Raw genomic sequence first — 19,706 nt, forward strand, 5'->3', positions numbered from 1 at the left:
TTCAAGAGTTTGCATATTGTTATAAATAAATATCTAATGTTTGATTTAATTTTTAACTTTCTCATAAAAATTATTTTAATGAAATTTAATAAATATAAAGAAAAATGTTCACATCAAAAGGCAAAAACTATTACAAAGTAAAAACAAAAACAGTGAAAAGACTTTGCAACACTGCTTCTGAGGGAGTTTTTCCATCCATCCTATCTGTCACACTAGCTGCTCGGTGAAGCAACAGTGCTGGGACGGCCATGGCTAATAGGGGCTACAGCAGGTCAGGTCAGTTTGGAGAAGGAAACGGGGGAAGAGAGGTAGAGGTGACCTTCTTACTGTACCATTTTAGCCTGTCCAGGCCGGTGCGGTAGAAGGATGTGTCCGTGGGGAAAGTCAGACAGATGCTGTTTCTCTCACTCTCTCTCTTTTTTCGCCCTGTGGGTGAAGACAGAGTGCAGTCTGGCCTGTACAGCTGCCACCCGCACCATCAGGAGCCTCTTCTGCCTGCTTCTCCTCAATGACCTACCACTAAACTTCACTTTTGCCGGGACCACACCAGTTCAGGCAAGAACAGCTTTAGGAATGTAACTGGAGCTTTACAAAAAAGCTTCTTTATTGACAGATCATGCATTGACATCTGTGTGCTTGTGTGGGTGTCAATGATGACTGAACGAATGTATGGGCGAAGGGGGTTGGGAGAAAGAGCCAAAAGGGAGGGGAGGCTTCATACCAGCTGCTAAACATGACATTTCCTGGCTGGGCCTTCGGTCCCAGCAGGGGCGACATCTGTGTGCCTGCCTTTCATCCCCTCTGCTCCTCAGGCAAGATGGCTGAACTACCTGCAACAGGGCACAGGCCCCAGAGGCAGCCAGCACTCTCTACTCCAGCCAGCCAAAGTCTCTCCCAGCTGGGCTCCTGTTGCCTGGGGCCTGAAGCCCAGGCACCCAGCTGCAGTGTCTACCCTTCCCCTGGCCCTGTTTGATCCTCCGCCCGCAGTCCCTCTGTACACACACCAGTCACCTCCAGCCCTCGGAGGAAAGATTATGCTGGTTTCACACCTCTGAGCTGGAATTAGAGGTTTTTGGTATTGAGGTAGCTACATAGCATGCATTCTTCATTGCTAACTAACAGTAATTCTGCTGTTTTTCAGTAGCATGGTGGTGGCTCAAATGATTGGTTCCTAATAACAAACTAATTGTTCCAATAATCAGCATTGTAGAGAGCCAAAACGCTATTTCCCTTTGTCGCTGAACAGTTAGTAATCAAATGTTGTTCATAATAATGAAATGAAAATCAAAAAAGCTGTTGCTGATATAAACCATCAGAAAGTCCTGATTCATTTCAAGGAACTCGGACATAAACCAGATCAAAAAGAAAGCAATTTTACTCTGTGCATAACTCCTGTGTCTGAAAACAGTTACTGTCAGAGTACTTGCGTTTAATAATGTAATTCTCAAGTATAATGTCAGCCAGCAGTTCAGTCAGTGTACTGTTTGAGTGCATGAATTACTCCGGGATATTGGTTTGTTTTAACTCAGAGGGACCGTCAGCCACATTAAAAAAGTTAACAGCTTAAGTCATTTGTCGATTAATGCGTATTGGGAGATGCGAACCGTTTAAAATGATTTAGTTCAATTTGGTGAACTGTTTCAAAAAGATCCAGTTACATCAAATGATTCGTTCGCGAACCAGATATCACAAACTGCTTTGTTTTGAACTCTCTCACAACAGACACTGAAGAGAAGACAATGCTGAATAAAGTTGTAGTTTTTGCTATTTTTGGACCAAAATGTATTTTCGATGCTTCAAAAAATTCGACTCTGACTCTGATGTCATCCTTTCTGGACATGGACAGTATACCCTTACACACAGTGTCAATGGAGGGGACTGAGAGCTCTCAGACTAAATCTAAAATATCTTAAACTGTGTTCCGAAGATAAACAGAGGTCTTGCGGGTTTGGAACAACATGAGGGTAAGTTATTAAATACATAATTTTGCTATTTGGGTGAACTATCCCTTTAATTACAACAGAATGTTCATTTTTGGGTGAACTATCCCTTTAAGTCAGTGCATAAATTGCTGCTTACAGGAAAGTACTGCATATCTTGCCATTTCCAAAGTTCCTGTAACTGTGTACTTTCAATCCCAGTCAGTCTTGGTTTCATGATTTAATGACTTTGGAGAGAATTGTGCAGCCCAGTTATAAATGGTAAAAGATTTTTCATTTTTCACCTCAGTTCATTGATGCTAAGTTGCTCACGGAAAATATTGTCCATGCAGATTTTCCTCACAGATCCCAAAACTCCATTTTAGATTGCAAAACTCCAGGAGCCACAGACTTATCAAAGCCACATGTTGAGTAGAGGACTCTGGTTTGCCACAGTGAACGCCTGGACAGTGTGGTTTTGGACAGTTTCTAGTTTCTCATGTTTGCTGCAAGGTTTCTACACAGAGAAAAAAAAAAGGAAATGTGTTCCGGGAAGGATGACAGCCATGATTATGTTATTGTGTTGTACGTCATTTTCTAAGCAGCATATACAGAGAATGTAAACTTAGAAGCTGAAAGAACATTATTGCCTTTGTTGTGTAAAGCATAGCAAATTAAGAAGTCACCATAATGGTTATGATACTCTGAGCATATTTAACATAGTGAGCATTTGGAAACTTGAAAAACAACAACACTCTCTTATAACTTTTAAGTGATTCCCAAAATGATTTCAAACTATCAAAGTATGAACTCTGAATCCAGGAAACAGATTTATTTCAAGTCATTTGCATTTCTACTCATTAGCCAATCCTGTTCTGTCACCATTTTCTGAGAAATATTCAAGCGCATCTGCTTCGAGTTCCTCAGCAACAGCCAAAATCTTTCTCTCTTCCACTTTGTTGACTGAGTAAGTTATCAGCAAATTTCCTAATGGAGGTGATGGATGTCTTTCCCTTGGGTTAATGATTTCCTTTTCCGTACTAGGCCGTTTATTCATTTCTTAAGAGAATTTGGTCCCACCCTTCACTAAGAGACAATCAGTCCTCTGTGAAAGCGATGGGGCAGTTTGGCAAGGAATGGATTTCCTCATGTCATCTCTCAAGGAAAAAGTGTGCTTGGCTCAGAATAACAAAATATAACACTGTCACAACGTAAGGCAAAACCACAGCCTGTGAAGAGCAGGCACCTAGCCAAGCACTTTTATGAGAGTGGAGGACATATTTATGCAGTACTTACACTAATGGAAGCACATTTAAGAGGTGGAGGCAGGGAGGGACATTTATGCATTTTTGTTTTCTCCTTAAAGTTTCTTCTAAGAAAAGTTTCAAAGAGAAACTGAAATTAAGTTTAAATGGGCCAAAATCTTACTTAAAAATTAGAATTCCTCTTGATTTAGTAAAAGGCCTATAACACCATGTTGTAAAACAAATGTTCCACATCTAATTGCCAATAATCTCTTACTTGTAAGTAAATACAACTTGGCCTACAACAATTAAATTCCAAAATTTTTGAATTTACATTAGATACAGGTGCTGGTCATATGATTAGAATATCATTTAAAAAAAAGATTTATTTCACTAATTCCATTTAAAAAGTGAAATTTGTATATTATATTCATTCATTACACACAGACTGATATATTTCAAATGTATATTTATTTTAATTTTGATGATTATAACTACCAATTAAGGAAAATGCCAAATTCATTATCTCAGAAAATTAGAATATTGTGACAAGGTTCAATATTGAAGACACCTGGTGCCACACTCTAATCAGCTAATTAACTCAAAACACTCGCAAAGGCTTTAAATGGTCTCTCAGTCTAGTTTCTGTTGGCTGCACAATCATGGGGAAGACTTGACAGCTGTCCAGAAGACGACCATTGACACCTTGCACAAGGAGGGCAAGACACAAATGGTCATTGCAAAAGAGGCCTGCTGTTCACAGAGCTCTGTGTCCAAGTACATTAATAGAGAGGCGAAGGGAAGGAAAAGATATGGTAGAAAAAAGTGTACAAGCAATAGGGATAACCGCACCCTGGAGAGGATTGTGAAACAAAACCCATTAAAAAATGTGGGGGAGATACACAAAGAGTGGACTGCAGCTAGAGTCAGTGCTTCAAGAACCGCTATGCACAGACATGGGTTTCAGCTGTCGCATTCCTTGTGTCAAGCCACTCTTAAACAAAAGACAGTGTCAGAAGCATCTCGCCTGGGCTAAAGACAAAAAGGACTGGACTGCTGCTGAGTGCTCCAAACTTATGTTCTCAGATGAAAGTAAATTTTGCATTTCCTTTGTAATCAGGGTCCCAGAGTCTGGAGGAATAGAGGAGAGGCACACAATCCACGTTGCTTGAGGTCCAGTGTAAAGTTTGCACAGTCAGTGATGGTTTGGGGTGCCGTGTCATCTGCTGGTGTTGGTCCATTGTGTTTTCTGAGGTCCAAGGTCAATGCAGCCATATATCAGGAAGTTTTCGAGCATTCCATTCTTCCTGCTGCTGACCAACTTTATGGAGATGCAGATTTCATTTTTCAACAGGACTTGGCACCTGCACACAGTGCCAAAGCTACCAGTACCTGGTTTAAGGACCATGGTATCCCTTTTCTTAATTGGCCAGTAAACTTGCCTGTCCTAAACCTCATAGAAAATCTATAGGGTATTGTGAAGAGGAAGATGCGATATGCCAGACCTAACAATTCAGAAGAGCTGAAGGCCACTATCAGAGCAACATGGGCTCGAATAACACCCGAGCAGTGCCACAGACTGATCGACTCCATGCCATGCCGCATTGCTGCAGTAATTCAGGCAAAAGGAGCCCCAACTAAGTATTGAGTGCTGTACATGCTCATACTTTTCATGTTCATACTTTTCAGCTGGCCAAGATTTCTAAAAATCCTTTCTTTTTTATTGGTCTTAAGTAATATTCTAATTTTCTGAGATACTGAATTTGGGATTTTCCTTAGTTGTCAGTTATAGTCATCAAAATTAAAAGAAATAAACATTTGAAATATACCAGTCTCTGTACAATGAATGAATATAATATACAAGTTCCACTTTTTGAATGGAATTAGTGAAACAAATAAACTTTTTGATGATATTCCAATTATATGACCAGCACTTGTATATGTACTTTCCGAATTATATTTTAGAAAGTCAGCCTAGTGTGACTAGAACCAAACACAGCAAGACTCTTCTGTGGAATGCAATTGAAAATGAATCTGTTTTTAATATATATAATTCGCTTTTCACCAAAACCATTCAAAACACTGCACACTATCATCTCGTCTGAGATACTGAAAAAAAAATCACTGATACAAATGAATTGTAAACTATAACTAATAAGCATTATACTGTATACATGATGATTACATTTCCAAAATGTTTCTGTTTCCTCATTTATCAGGCACCACCTGAGAAGGGTATAACACCATGCACCTATAGGCAAAGAAGTTCAAACATTTACCTAGTAAACGTGTTGCTCAACAATAGAAGCTCAATAATAATCCTGGGCGGTTTGCATGTTATCCTCTATCTGCCCTTTCAGCCGGCTTGCCAGCCGCACTCTATCGGCAGATTGCACGCACACATGCAAAATACTATTCTGGGGGTCATCGTGCAGCTGTTCAGCTCTGGGCATATGCAGATATTACACAGAAACACACAGGCTGTGAAATATTCAAATGCTGAGACGGGAGTGTTGTCCGTGGTACAGTGCATTACTGTCTTATTTTGCACACCCAACAGTCACCACACACCCTGCTCAAAAACAGGTTAGAGAATAACTGTTTGTCTTGCATAAGCTAGACAGACAGCATCTGCTTCATAACATGACAGAAGATTGGCTTATTAAATAAAGTTTTCAGAGGGATAGTTACCCTAAATGGAAATTCTGTCATATTTTCACCCTTATGTGACTCCAAACCTGTAAGAATAGCTTAATCAAAGAGCAAAAAACTTCTGAAACAATATTGGTTGATGTTTTCCATGTAATGAATGAATCTTCAAGCTTAAAAACTACAAAAAAGCACCATAAAACTACAAATAAAGTAGTACATAACTTTCTGATTCTTCTGAAATCATGTATTTAGTCAGTAAATTGATCAAATGATTCTGAATCGTTCATTTTGTAAACTGGATCACAAATTTGTTTAAAATATCTGGCTTAGCAGCATTATTCATTGACAAATCAGACATCTCTACCTCTCTCATGAACTCACAAGCGAGGTTAAATAATACTTTAAACTGCAATATAACATAATTGATGAATGTGGACTACCTTTATGAATGCTTTTTGGTGCTTTTGGATCCTTTATGTAACTTAAAAGCCTTAATCACTATTCAATCTAACTGCATGGAAAAGAGCAACCAGTAAAATGCTGCTTATGTGTTTCACAGAAGAAAATCATAGTTTGGAACAGCATAAGGGTGAGTAAATGATGGCAGAATTTTCTTTTCTTTTTTGTGAACTATCCCTTTAACCTGAATCAGAATGAATTCACACACATAACACTTTAAAGATATGTCTTTTCCAGACTTGTCAGGCCTTGCTTTGACACTGATGGAAATGAGAGGCTGATTCCTGTGGCACACCACAGCGAGCTGTAAACTTTCAGAGATGGATGATAACCAGAATCCCTAAGGGACAGCGAAACATTTTCTACCAAGGGCTCCCAAATCACAATACCCTGGCAGTCAGCAGACAGTGAATCTGAATCCTTTCGATGTTCCCTGGTTGTGTTGTTGCTGTTGTTGTCAGTTTGTTTTGGCACATTTTCTGCAGGCTTGCATTCTATAATTTAAGATAATTAGAAAACTGTGCTGATGTTTTGACAAAATTTGAGATATAATACATTAGTAAATTGGTTTTACTAATAAAATTTTTTATTACATGGATCTATAGAAATAACTTGGAAAGCAGTTCAAGTAAACACACTTGTTAAAAAGAAAAGTGATTATTTAGTTGTGGGCATCTTGTAAGAGAAATGTGAAATTTAACCAGTTTTTGCTTACACTGGGAATGATTCATTGTTCTGGCATTAAAATCCAATAACCCAGTTGTAAATGAACCCTTATCTATATCTTTCTCTGAACATTGTTTGTTATATAGTTGACATGGATTCCAATGGAAACCCATGTATGTCCTGCTTTTGTAATTTGGAACATGTAGAAGGTGAAGTTTCTCTGAGGCAGTTTTCACAAAAATTTTTTTTTTTTTTAGTTTTCACTCTAATGGATCAGGGACCGTTAGGTGACCTGACTGCACTTGTGCTGGATGAGGTTCATTACTCTGCGATGAAATACAGAGCTGGAGCACCTCTTCTGCTCGGGATGAATCTGCTGATGGCAGCACTTGATGTGCCAGGTATCCGATTAGAAAAGTAAAGTTTCAAAATGCTTATCAGCACAATGCAATTCACTGACACTGCAATGTGTGGTACATACGTTTAAAAATCCAGATGATTACACCAAAAAATCATAAACAAACAAGAATTTACATGATTCTGTTTGATTGATTGTTGTTTGTTTGTCTTTGCACCCGAACCAGCTTCAGTTTTAATTTTAAGTAAGTGTTTTAGTAATTTTATGATTTTTATTTATTTATTTATTTTTCTGTATAGCTTTAAATCATTTTTGAGTTTTAGGTTTAGGAATTTTAGTATTTTAACTTCACAAGGCAAAACTCCTATATTTGTTGAAGTTTTTTAATGAATGTTTATATTTTATTCTATTTCAGCTTTATCTAAATTAACATCTAGTTAGCAAAAACAACACTGAATTCAAGGCAAACTTATTGAATGATTATTTGTGCAATTCTATTTGGTGACACTGGTCATGCAGAAAGTACACATTTCTAGCTTAAGAAAATATAACCATTCCTGTGTAACAACAACTGTGAAACAGTTGAAGGTTCTTTTTCAGAGTACACAGAAAAGGAGGGACTCTTGGAACTGACAGAAGAAACAACATGTAAGACACTTAACATGAAACATATCTTGTAAGGAAATAAAATATTGGTTTTGTGGCTGGGCTTAAAGCCAGTGAAAAAATACCCATCATTTAGTGAGTTTATCAGATATGGAAATCATTACAGCTCATTAAAGGCAATTAAAAGAAGTATTTCTTAAATAGGACTTTATTTAAGGGAAATCCGAAAATTTGGGAAAGTGTTCTCTTGTGAATTAGATCTGGAGGAACGTCTCAGTTATGTATGGTTACCCTCGTTCCCTGAAGGAGTGAATGGAGACGTCACGTCAGATGACCGATGAATTGGTATCACTTTAGTAGGAAGCCAAATTCATTTGTCATCCAACATGACATCCCCGTATCCTCCTTCAGGGAACTCCATAGACGTTCCCTTTCAGTCGGTCACTCTCGACTTCATGTTGGATGACAGACGAATTGGGATTCCTACTAAAGTGCCATGGATGCTGCCCCTTCCAGTGCCCTGTGCAAACCACCATGCGCCCCTTTTTGGTGTAGGCCATGGCTTGCAACAAAAAGTTCTGTTCACCATTGTCGTGAATCGTACACATTCCACTTGGAACAGGGACACTGCGAAAGCTCCATCCCCTACATATGGAACCCAGCCTTCTACCGGTTTTCAAGGATTCAGCAAGTGAAAGCCTGGTGCCGGACGCTCCTATAGAATCTAGCAAACATGATTTGGGGTCACCCAGTCTGCAGCTCTACAAATATCTGTAAGCAAGGTGCCACAAGCCAGTGTCCAGGAGGATGAATAGTTGAGTGAGCTTGCAACCTGTATGGGCAAGGCACACCCTGTGCCTGATAAGCCAGGATGATGGCATCCACAATCCAGTGGGCAATCCTCTGCTTAGAGACTGCATTCCCCTTCTGTCGGCCTCTGTAACAGACAATGAGCTGGTCTGAGGTCTTAAAACTTTGTGTCCGGTCTACGTAGTATTTCAGGGCACGGATGGGACAGAACAATGCTAGGACTGAGGCTGCCTTCTCTGGGGGCAGCGCTTGCAGGTTCACCACCTGATCCCCAAAGGGAGTAGTAGGAACCTATAGTGTTTTAAGCACTAGAGACAGGTCATAAGAGGATATGGAGGGGGACGGGAAGGATTAAACTTCCTGGTACCTTTAACTTCCCTTCTACAGGTCATGGTATGCAGCAATCGCAGCAACCAGGACTTCGAGGGGGGAGGGAGACAGCCTTTGCTTTAGCCCATGCTGCAAAAAGGGAAGCACAACCCTGATCAGGCATCTCCGGGGCATCTCTTAAAAAGAACCACCACTTGACAAACAGGTTCCACTTCAAGGCGTAAGCATGTCTCAAAGACAGTGATCTCGTCGAAGTAATGGTGTCCACTAACTCTTGGGGTAGGTCACTAAGAACCTCCGCTTCCTGTCCAGAGACCAGACCAGAGGTTTCCAGAGGTCTTATCCTTTCTCAGAGGAATCTGCCAGGGATGGCCTGTTGCGAAGAGCACTAGTTTGGGGAACCAGATCCGAGTGGGCCATTACGACGCCACAAGCAAGACCTGCTCCTCATCCTCCCTGACCCTGTGCACAGCATCTGAGCGAGAAGACTGGACTTTCACTGGGGGAAACACACTGCTAACAACTCTAGTCAACTGATATGCCAAGTGCAGATGGGGGTCCATCTATACCCCCGACACTGCGTGCCCATTGTACATGGCCTCCCAGTGGTGGTGGAGGCATCCGTGTAAACCACAGCATGCCTGGAGACCTGTTCCAGGGGCACTCCTGTCTGGAGAAACGTAAGATTGGACCACAGGGTAAAGGTTTGATAACAAGCCCTTGTAACTTTGACCCGGTGTGTGGCTCGGAAGCAAAAAGCTGGTATCCATTGCACCTGCTGCATTTTTATGCTCATTCTGTAAGCAACATTTAATTTACACTTGAAGTAGACTGGTCTATTGAAGCAATATCCAAATTCGTTGGTCATCTGACATGACGTCAAGAGTAACCGACTGAAAGGGAACCTGTTCTTCACCAATTAACACTGTTCATATCAGGTTTGAACAGGGGCACAGGTGTCCCAAATGCAGTACCAAAGCCGTACCTTTGGCAATTTGAAGAAAAAAAATGTTAAGTACCCCCCAACTCCTTAGCATTGCAGGAAGGTTAATCCTAACCAGCCATTTCCTCACTTTGTTCGCTTCCCTCCATTCACAGATAAGAGCCACACACACACCAAAACGTGCAGTTATTCGACATCCACCGTGCCTGTGCTAACTCTCAGGAATGTGAGAGACAGTCTGTGGATGATAAGCAGACACCAGACAGGACATTATACAACGTCCAAGGAAGGAAAAGAGAGGACAGAGACTGTTTTCAAGACCCCTGAGCAAACAGAGAAGTGAGAAGGTACGATTTTGTATGTTAAAAAAGGATAATGTCAGTAGTTCACCACATCCATACGGGTTTGAATGCTAAAAAAGAGGATGGCAGAACTTTAAACACTCTGTCTGGGATGGGGACCTCCCTCCTTGTGCTCAGTGGCAGATTAGATTATCTGTCTCAATGCCTTCTGCACACACATTTGCGGATGTCCTTGCCCAGGGAAATGAACACACCATTCCAGGGTGGAGACCAAATCGTCCTGGAAATAAAAACAGATTTGAGATAAGCACTCTGTCCATCTTTAGAGTCAGCTGGACTCTGTTTAAATCTATTATGTAGATGCTAAGATGCATTTATAATCACCTCACCCTAAAGACAGTTAATTAGAAGCAGTGTTATTAAGAGCCCAATATGTCCGTACAGAAATCCAGGATGCCTCAAAATGACCATCTCCAGCACTTTCTCTGTTCTGACATAATAGTGTGGGTTTCACTGAAATCTGAGTTATTGTCTCATGATTCAGTGTCTCCAGTGTCTTTGCAAGGTCTCACCCTCAATACTCACTCCTATAATCCACAACTTTTAAATCAACTTCCAGTTTCTACCCTGGATATATCTTTAAAATAAATTGTTTAATTTGTTAGACTTTTAATTCATCATTTTCTGATTCAATGCAAGCTGTTATGAATGGTCTGCCAAGAGAAGGTTTCAGACATGACTTCTGAGGTGACCTTGTTCCTTGAAATGGAGATGCCAGAGAGCAGAACCTGAAGCTTTGAGCTAAAATTATTAATGTACATCTAATCCTGATTTAGTATGTAAACATTAGATTCGCCTTAGATCTGTACATTTAGTGAGGTTTTATTCCAGATAATGCATGTGATTGTAAACATAAATAAAACGTATAATTGTCTAAATTTTAAATAGGAAATAAATTTGAATTAAAATTCAACAATAATATAATCTTACTGCACCTATAGTTATTCAAAAATAATAATGGCTTATGCGCCTTTTCAGCCATAAGCAATAAAATTGCATTTTGTAGCTTATATGTGGCACTTAAATGTTTAGTCTGTGTAAGCACAGCACATTGCATTTGATATCATCTGGCAGTGGTAATGCAGTAGAAGTGGATTTCAAACAGTGCTATGATTTTTGGAGAGCTATGACAGACGCTCTATGGCATAAGGACAGAGGAACCTCACAGATGGCTTCTAATGGCACTTACTCAGGAAGCGAGAAGCTTCTGCTTTCACCGTCATCGCAAGACCATTAACTAATTATGACAATGGTGAATCACAGGTGCAGAATATGACCTCTTGTCAGTGTAAATCTCTTAAAATGGCATTACACCAAGCAAAAATGGTGAAAAATAATTGAAAACATAATGGCTATACGAAGCTTTGAAATTCTGCTAACAAAGGTAACTGCTTATGGATGAAGCCGTTGACTGGAAGAATTTAAGTCTATGATGTGTTTAATATGATTTAATGGTGCAAACTGCCCCCAAATATTTTTTATAAATATGTATACAGCACCATTTAAGTTTGTTTCAAAACATTAGGATATCCACAGAAATCAACTTTGTTTTGTTTTCCATCAGATGAACTACAATCTGGCAACATTTCAACACCTTTATTGCTTTCTCAGAGACACATTCAGACTTCCAAGTTGGTGGCTGGACTGTGTGCAATATTAGTTTTTATTGTTTCCAGCTGCCTAAATGATGACTGCATGTCAGAGAGATGCCACGTATCTGGAAGATTTGACATTAATTTCATCTCTCCGCAATCATCTCTGCTTATAAACTTCCAGCAGCCCATACAGCCACTCCTGCCGAGTTTATTACATTTCATTCACACCCAGTTGAAGAGCTCTGGTCCTTCTGGTGTAGAGTGAGTAACACTACTCCATTTCATTCCTTCTTGTTAATACACAACATCTTTAGATTGGAAATCTGAAGGCTGGAATGTTGCATATTGTGAGTAGTGCTGGTGTGTGAATTAAGCTTTTTCTTGAGCAGTGTGACAGTGACATTAGAGAACGCTCAAGTATCATGCACACTGCAGAGCACAGACTTCAAAACCACAAGAGTTACAATTCAAGGTTGGTGCCCATCTGTTAGATGACCTCTACTGTAAATGCTGGAGGAGAATAAAGGTGTGTGAATGCATGTGTGTGTATGACAGAAGGAAAGTAGAGGCTTGTTATGGTATAAAGAGCAATATAACGCATGTTCTCATTGCAGGCTCTAATGTCATATGCAGTTGACCCTGTATTGATATCAGTTGTGAGGACAGCCATAAAGATTAACCTTATCTGCCAGTTCAATTCCACAGAAGCCACCTACATCAAAACCAACCCGGTCTGACATCCAATGGGAATATGTAATGCTCAACCATTCACTAATACAGAATATGTTTTCTCAGTTTTTAATATGAAATATACAAAGAATTATTCAGAATTCAGAATTATAGAATTATAATTCATATTTGAATGTGGGGATATAGGATCAAAATGAACTGAAATTCAAGTACAAAGACTTGAAACTTTTTGTATTTTTGTCCAATTTTCAAATACCATTTTGCTCTAAATCACAGATCTTAATGTTGTGATTAACCTAGTATCTGATTGGTTTGGTTCATTGCTTATAACTTTTAAAGTTGGTTCAAAAAAATCCCTTTGGGGGAAAAACTGAACCAAGGCTCCTGAAAAAGAAAACACGCATTGGAATTCAGTAAATTCCAGCTTCCTGTAATCTCAATTCAAATTCAAATTCTAAACTTCCTGTGGGTGTGGCCAATTCAAATAATATCTAATTAATTGAAAGGGAGCACCCTTTTTTAATTTTGTCCAACCCTGCTATGGATTTAATTCCAACTTGTTAATTAAAATGACTGATCAGTAACATTGCTGAAACTTCACTTCACCTCGATGAAGGACAAAGGCAGTCTTACAGCATACGGAACTTAAGACTGATGAAACACATAGACTCACAGTGGATGTACTGGTGAGCTGAAGACAGGACAGATAAATTAGGTCATGCCTTTGTGGTGAGCAGCCAGCAAGAGTGACAGCTCCATTACCCAGAGGTGGGCAGATGCCCGCAGCATGCAGCTGGGGCAGGTGAGGGAAGGGGGGTGATAGCGGGGCAGAGTAAGCAGGTGTTCTCCCTGTGGGCAACGCCCTCCCCATCTTCAACAACCACCAGCAGCCCCCCAACTAGGCACACTCCCCATGACACCCACATATAGGCTCCCCACCTGGACACTCAACCTACCACACTAAGCTGAACACCAGAGGAGGAAAACTTCAAGAATGAGCGCAAGCAAGACACGTACTGTATGAGGAGTTGTGTTCAAAGACAGTCAAAAGGTATAGCTAAGACCTCTGGAAGGGAAACAGTTATGTAGCAATGTGGTTTTGTCATAATGTTTAAGTATTTGTGTAGTCAGAAGTTTCTGGTTTGTTGTTGATGAAATGGGTGGGGAAACCCAAAGAGCCTTAGGTGACTCTGGCACACATTTGAAGCACTTGCAGAGTTTGTTTGTGCGCATCAGTGCTGGAAGTAGATAACTTACTGTCTCTAACTGGAATACATTTTTCTGTAGCATGACATTAAGCTGCTTTCAAAATAATGCAGTTTTTCTAGTAACGACCTACTTTTAGTCGGGTTACTAACACGCTGTTATTTTATGTCTGAGTGAATAATCATACGCTCACACCTTTCTCTCTCATATGTTCCGCTGAAAAGTCCAGTTCATTCTACTGAATTGGTTTGACATAAATGGATCTTATCGGTCATATTTTGCATTGTAAAGACAGCCTATTATTTGTCTTTAGCGAGTCAGCTCATCCAAACAAGTCATTTTTTAACATTCCAATTCGTTTTAGTGAATTAATTTACCAAATTCATGGTTGCACTTTATTTTACAGTACGTGTACTAACATGTACTTATAGTGTACTTACAGTGTACTTATCTAAAAAGGTTCTGGTAATACAAGGTAACTACATGGGGTAGTGTTAGGTTTATGGGTAGGTTCAGGGTTAGTACCTAGTTATTACATAGTTATTGTAATTACTATAATAAGTACATAGTATGTACATGGGGAACAGGACTGTAAAATAAAGTGCTACCAAATTCATTCTATTGAGTCATCTCGTCTTAAACAGATACTTTCTTACACACATATTGTTAGACACTCCAGTTCATTCTAGTGAACCGGTTCCACCTCAACAGTCTTCTCGCACTCAAAAGGAATGCTGGAAAGTCCTATTCATTATAGTGAGTCAGGTTGTTGGAATCACTGGATCCTATCCTCTTAGCGTTGAATCATCCAATTAATTCTAGCGAGTCGGTTCCAAAGCTGTCTTCTCCCCCCACCCCTCTCTCGGTCTCTTATGCAGCATTGAGAAGCCTGTTTCATTCTAGTGAATTGGTTCTTCTATATGGCTCTCTGACATACGGCATTTGATTCGTTCGTTATAGAGAACTGGTTCGTTCGGACGAGCAGATTACAAAATGATTAATCGATTCGAGTCCCAGTACGATGTTTATTTAAGTTAGGTTTGTTTTTGTATTTTGGTTTGGTTTGAATAAATTTGCCCGATTTAAGATTCAAGATACTGTTTTAATATATGGTTGATGGATTGTTCATTTGTTTAAAACCACTCTGATGTAATTATAAATTATCATAACATAGTATTTGCATAGTATTTTTTTATATAAAACGTTTCCTCCCTTAAGTAAGTTAAGTGTAGTTGAGCACCATATATATATTTATTTGCTGTCATTTGGAGGTCAGGTATAGAAAGACTGCTCAAACCATCATCAGCAATGAAAGCCACAACTACATTAGCTTCCTCTTGCATTCTTTACTAACAGTCAGGTGTGACTTCTTCCCTAAAGTGTGAAAGTATATTTCCACATCACTCTTTTTGAGCAAAACCCTCCGTCTTTCTTCAAATGACGTATGTGTTTTAATGGATACCTGATGCAGGTCTAAGGTCAATTTAGAGGTAGTATCTAAATCTCTATTTCAATGATCCTTCTGATTCCCACCTTTCATGCTTCGACACAGTTCTGGGGCTGCAAGTCAGACAGCACCTGTCCTGTGAAGTCATGCCTGAGGAATCTCTCAGACTCAAACTAAAAGAGCATGTAAACGACTGCACCCAAGGCCATGACCATTGACTGGATCTGACGTGATAGATGTAGAAACATGCATCTGCTGCTTCTGGATATCTTTGCTGAAAATTTTTTAGGTAACAAATTAAATCCAGTTAAATGTGCATTAATATGTGGTTGACATATAATAAATTGGGCTGTGATACTGTGTATAATTACAATTTTATTTTAAAGTTTTTAATTACATTACGAGGCCTATCTTCCCAAATACTGAACTGGATTTACAAATAATCACAAAAGATTATTTTACACTGTTAATAATGCAGCATTTTGTAGTGGTAACTTATTGGCACTCAACCTCATCCTACAAATACACACAAACAGAGGGTACAGAGCCAAAATGTGGGATCATAAGTTGATATGGGAAATGACTGTTTCTCAGAATACACACTGACTGAAAATTGGCATGACTTCAGGAGCACTCTGGGTTGAGAAAACATGTTCTTCTGCTCATATTTCCTTGAAACAGCTGAGAAAAGAACATTATCCTGAAACTCTATTCTTTTTGGCTTGTGTACTTCAGTAATGGGCACAGAGAGAGCCAGAAAGGCTAGCTCTTAGTTCTGTGTGATGCTCCAAGGGATGCCATTCAGTCATGTAAAGTTAGACACATTCCTTTGTGTTTGCACCACTGATAGTCTCAGGAGGAAAAGGTCAAAAAACATTCACCACTGTGTAATTTTAAGATACTAGTACATCATGATGGATCGCAGACTCTTCCTTTGCATAATAAAACCAGTAAACATTTCCCATTCTAACACTACAGAAATATTTTACATTTTTAAACTTCTGCCAGTTAGGTCACTGTGACGTACATAGGAAATATTCTATCACACAAATAACATTTTAAAATGTAGCATGTAACTTTCGTTTTATAAGAATTGTATTTTTATGAGATCGCTTTATGGACAGTGTTTACAGGTTCAGTCTCAGGTAGGGGTGACCCAGAGACTAGACAACAGCTGATCCTGCTTTATCAGGATTGTGTCCCTAAGCATTACACTTGACCTGCAAATAGTGTACTGCTGTTACTGTGGATGAAAAAGTGAGTGAATAGTGCCAAGCCAGGTAAACAATCCGTATTTGACTTTAGTGCTTGAGATGACGATTATCAAGAGGCTTAAAAAAAGACACCCAGTCAAAGATGAAGGGGAAAGGGACAGGTTGAAATCTGCTCCTGGCGCAGAAGATGAGGTGGAATTCTTACTCAAAGTAACTAATGATTACAAGGCGGCTGAAATAGCTATCGATTGGGAGTCATGAAGCCACGCCGTCATTTTCGAAACTCTCCGTTTTGGTCCGTTTACACTGAAACGCAACCCCGAAGTTTTCAATAGGCTTAACAGCGAAAGTTATGCGTTTTCTGAATCTCCACGAAACAGCTCAACTCGTCCATTTCGGTTAAGAAGAGTCGACTCAAAAGAACGGTTCGTTCACGAATCAAACAGCGTTACAATTCCAAGTGCATATAGTTGCATAAATTTAGCCAATATGTTAAGACTACGTTTTAAGAATAACTAGTCAGACTAATTTGTTAGCCAAGGTCAATGGGTAATGAGTCTTACTTTTCGGATTGAAATCAGATCGATGTACGTTTTTAATCTTACTGACGTAAAAAGTTACTACTAGAACTTGCAAAACTAGTCTAAATCAGAGTTCCAGTGTCTATGGATCGATGTAACAGTATGTATATATATTAATAAATATATATATATATATATATATATATAAAAGAAGAAAAAAACATCTGGGGTTAATAAAGTTTTCAATATCACTTGATTGTTGATGCTATGAGAAGTTACAAATGGAAATCCCTTGCAAAAATCATCCCGTTCCATTATGTATACATGTGATGTTCTACCTCTGTGCACGCAGTTGCTCAGATACTCTTCAGCACGAGGAAAGAGTGCAGAGGATGTGGGAGGTGCTCACGTGCTGCGAATTTGGCCAATGTTGATGCCCCGGTTCACAGAATGACGTCGTCTCATCGACCAATCCGCTTAATTCTTTATGCCTTTTAACAAACCCAGTTGGGTTGCTATATAAACGCATTGACAACAAGCTTCCAGCGCAGATCTGTGAGAGAATCGCATGCCCTGAAATTAACCACAACATCGTTATCCACCATGAAGGCAGTCAGTCCGGTGAGGTCCATAAGGAAACCCGCCTTGTATTTTTCGGAGCATAATCTCGGCAATTTACGGAGCAAGAGCTCCTCGGACGACCCACTCAGTCTCCTGTACAACATGAATGACTGCTACAGCAGGTTGAAGGAGCTCGTGCCGAGTTTACCGCAGAACAAGAGCGTGAGTAAGATGGAGATCTTGCAGCATGTCATAGACTACATTCTGGATCTTCAGATCGCACTGGACCAGAACCCGCAACAGCAGATCCTCGGACAGAGCCCTTCAAAAAAGTCTGTCAGATCACTCGGAGCTGATATCAGCATCATCTCCTTCCAGGTAAGTCAAGTTTATAGAACATTTCATACCGACTTATCGTGCTGGTTAGTCAAAGTAATTTATATTAACTTACCCTAATGGTAAATCGTACATCGCAGTTATAATACATTTATTGAAGTGTGAAATGACAGCAGTAGCCTATGAAGTGTTATTTCAGCATCAGTAAGAGACAATAAGAAAAGAAAAAAGTAAACAGTATGCAATGCAATCAGCATTAATTTAAAAATGCATAATGTATATAACACCAACTTGAAATGTAACTTGTGCTGGCAGCGACAATGAAAATCATTGTTTACCTCTGTTAATTAACAGCCCAGTAACCCTCAAAGAGAGATCAACTCAGATGACCTCATAGCCCTGTCTCGTTGAAACGGTAAGTTAGATGCTTTACGAAACTGATGGTATCACGTGAGAAGCTGTAACAAAGTTAAACTTTTGCACGTGGGGCAATTGGGCTGTTTGCCAGCTGTGCAGTGCACCTGCGCATAATTATTATTATGCATTATGTACGGACTAAAACAAAGATACATTTTAATACTTTAAGTAATTCAGACATGGTTTAATGATTAATATAGAACACGTTGTTTTATTACAGTTGGAGGAAATGTCATTAAAGTTTGATTATCAAAACAATCAAAATGTTTTCTGTGACGCACAAAAAGAGCAAAAAATATTTTTTGTGTTGCACAGAAGAAAGTCGTACAAGATGAGTGACGTTTATCTTCATTTTTTGATTGTTTATTAGTAATACCATGTTATGCTTATAGCTACGTTATTTTAAAGTACTATCAAGAAGGTCAGATGCTCGTGTGGACCCGGTATTTCGTTACTGTTTGGTTAAAAGTCCGAAAAAAACCGTCCTGTGGCTTCCTCCCTGGCGCCAGTCTGTCCGGATCTCTGTCCTTTTGCCTTCTCTAAACACGCCTCTCTCTCTCTCTCTCTCTCACACAATCTTTTGCAGGTGTTTCGGTCTTGGAGCAAAAACAGGGCCTTTTTGTGTTTTTCTTTTTTTTTTTCATGTCATTCGCCTGGACTTCGTCTTGAATGACAAAGGATTTCCCTCGAATGGACATAAAGAGTTAGTTATACACGGACTTTCACATTCTTTCTTCCAAAGCAAGACTGAAAAAGACTGGAAAGATAAAAGAAAACCGTAATTAAGCAAGAAACCTCACAAAGCAGGATTTTTTTTTCACCTTGCTGTTATGTTGTCAAGATGTTGCGCAAAACGAGCGCGCATTTTAACTCCTCTAACGTTAATTAATCCAGTTCGCCAAAGGCTGCGGACTCTGTAAAAATTTACTTTTGTTTTCTTTCTGCTGAAAATGTGATGTTTATAATATTACAGAAAGTTTTATAATTATAACGTAAATGGCACTTTTATACTGTACATAATTAAATGCTGTGTCCTTGTCAGTTACAAATGTTACAAAAAGTTACAAATGCATTGCTTTTGTTGTATTTTTCATTTTTGCAAATGCATTAATGCATAAAGCTTATTAACTTATTACCGTTCAGGCTGTGAAACTACTTCTTGTAATTGTAAAGGGTGTAATGTTCAGATTATGAGGGGTTTGGGACAATGGGGTTCGGGGATGGATGGGTATAGGATATTCTATTTTTTTCACCCATTTATACCTTTGGTCTTAGCTTCCAATGTTTCATTAACCACAAAAAATTACAATTACTCAAAAGCACACTAAATAAATGTTTGAAAATAGAAGTACCCTTTGTGCTTGCGTTTG

The 19,706-nt window shown here is 39.3% G+C and overlaps 1 protein-coding gene across 1 annotated transcript; it reads left to right on the plus strand.

Annotated features, from left to right (window-relative positions):
• Positions 1-17,541: 17,541 nt before the first annotated feature.
• Positions 17,542-19,681, plus strand: id2b (inhibitor of DNA binding 2b). Its single transcript, XM_026290968.1, has 3 exons — positions 17,542-17,961; positions 18,274-18,334; positions 18,923-19,681. The coding sequence occupies exons 1-2, from the start codon at positions 17,626-17,628 to the stop codon at positions 18,328-18,330; spliced, it is 393 nt and encodes a 130-aa protein (XP_026146753.1). The 5' UTR covers positions 17,542-17,625; the 3' UTR covers positions 18,331-18,334; positions 18,923-19,681.
• Positions 19,682-19,706: the final 25 nt, after the last annotated feature.

This window comes from Carassius auratus, chromosome 20 (genome assembly GCF_003368295.1).
Source record: "Carassius auratus strain Wakin chromosome 20, ASM336829v1, whole genome shotgun sequence".
NCBI lineage: Eukaryota > Metazoa > Chordata > Actinopteri > Cypriniformes > Cyprinidae > Carassius > Carassius auratus.

Bases quoted from the DNA above. Each gene is read 5' to 3' on its own strand.
- id2b (XM_026290968.1), top strand. From the start codon at position 17,626: ATGAAGGCAGTCAGTCCGGTGAGGTCCATAAGGAAACCCGCCTTGTAT. The intron at 17,962-18,273 runs GTAAGTCAAGTT...GTTAATTAACAG, and splicing joins TCAGCATCATCTCCTTCCAG to CCCAGTAACCCTCAAAGAGA.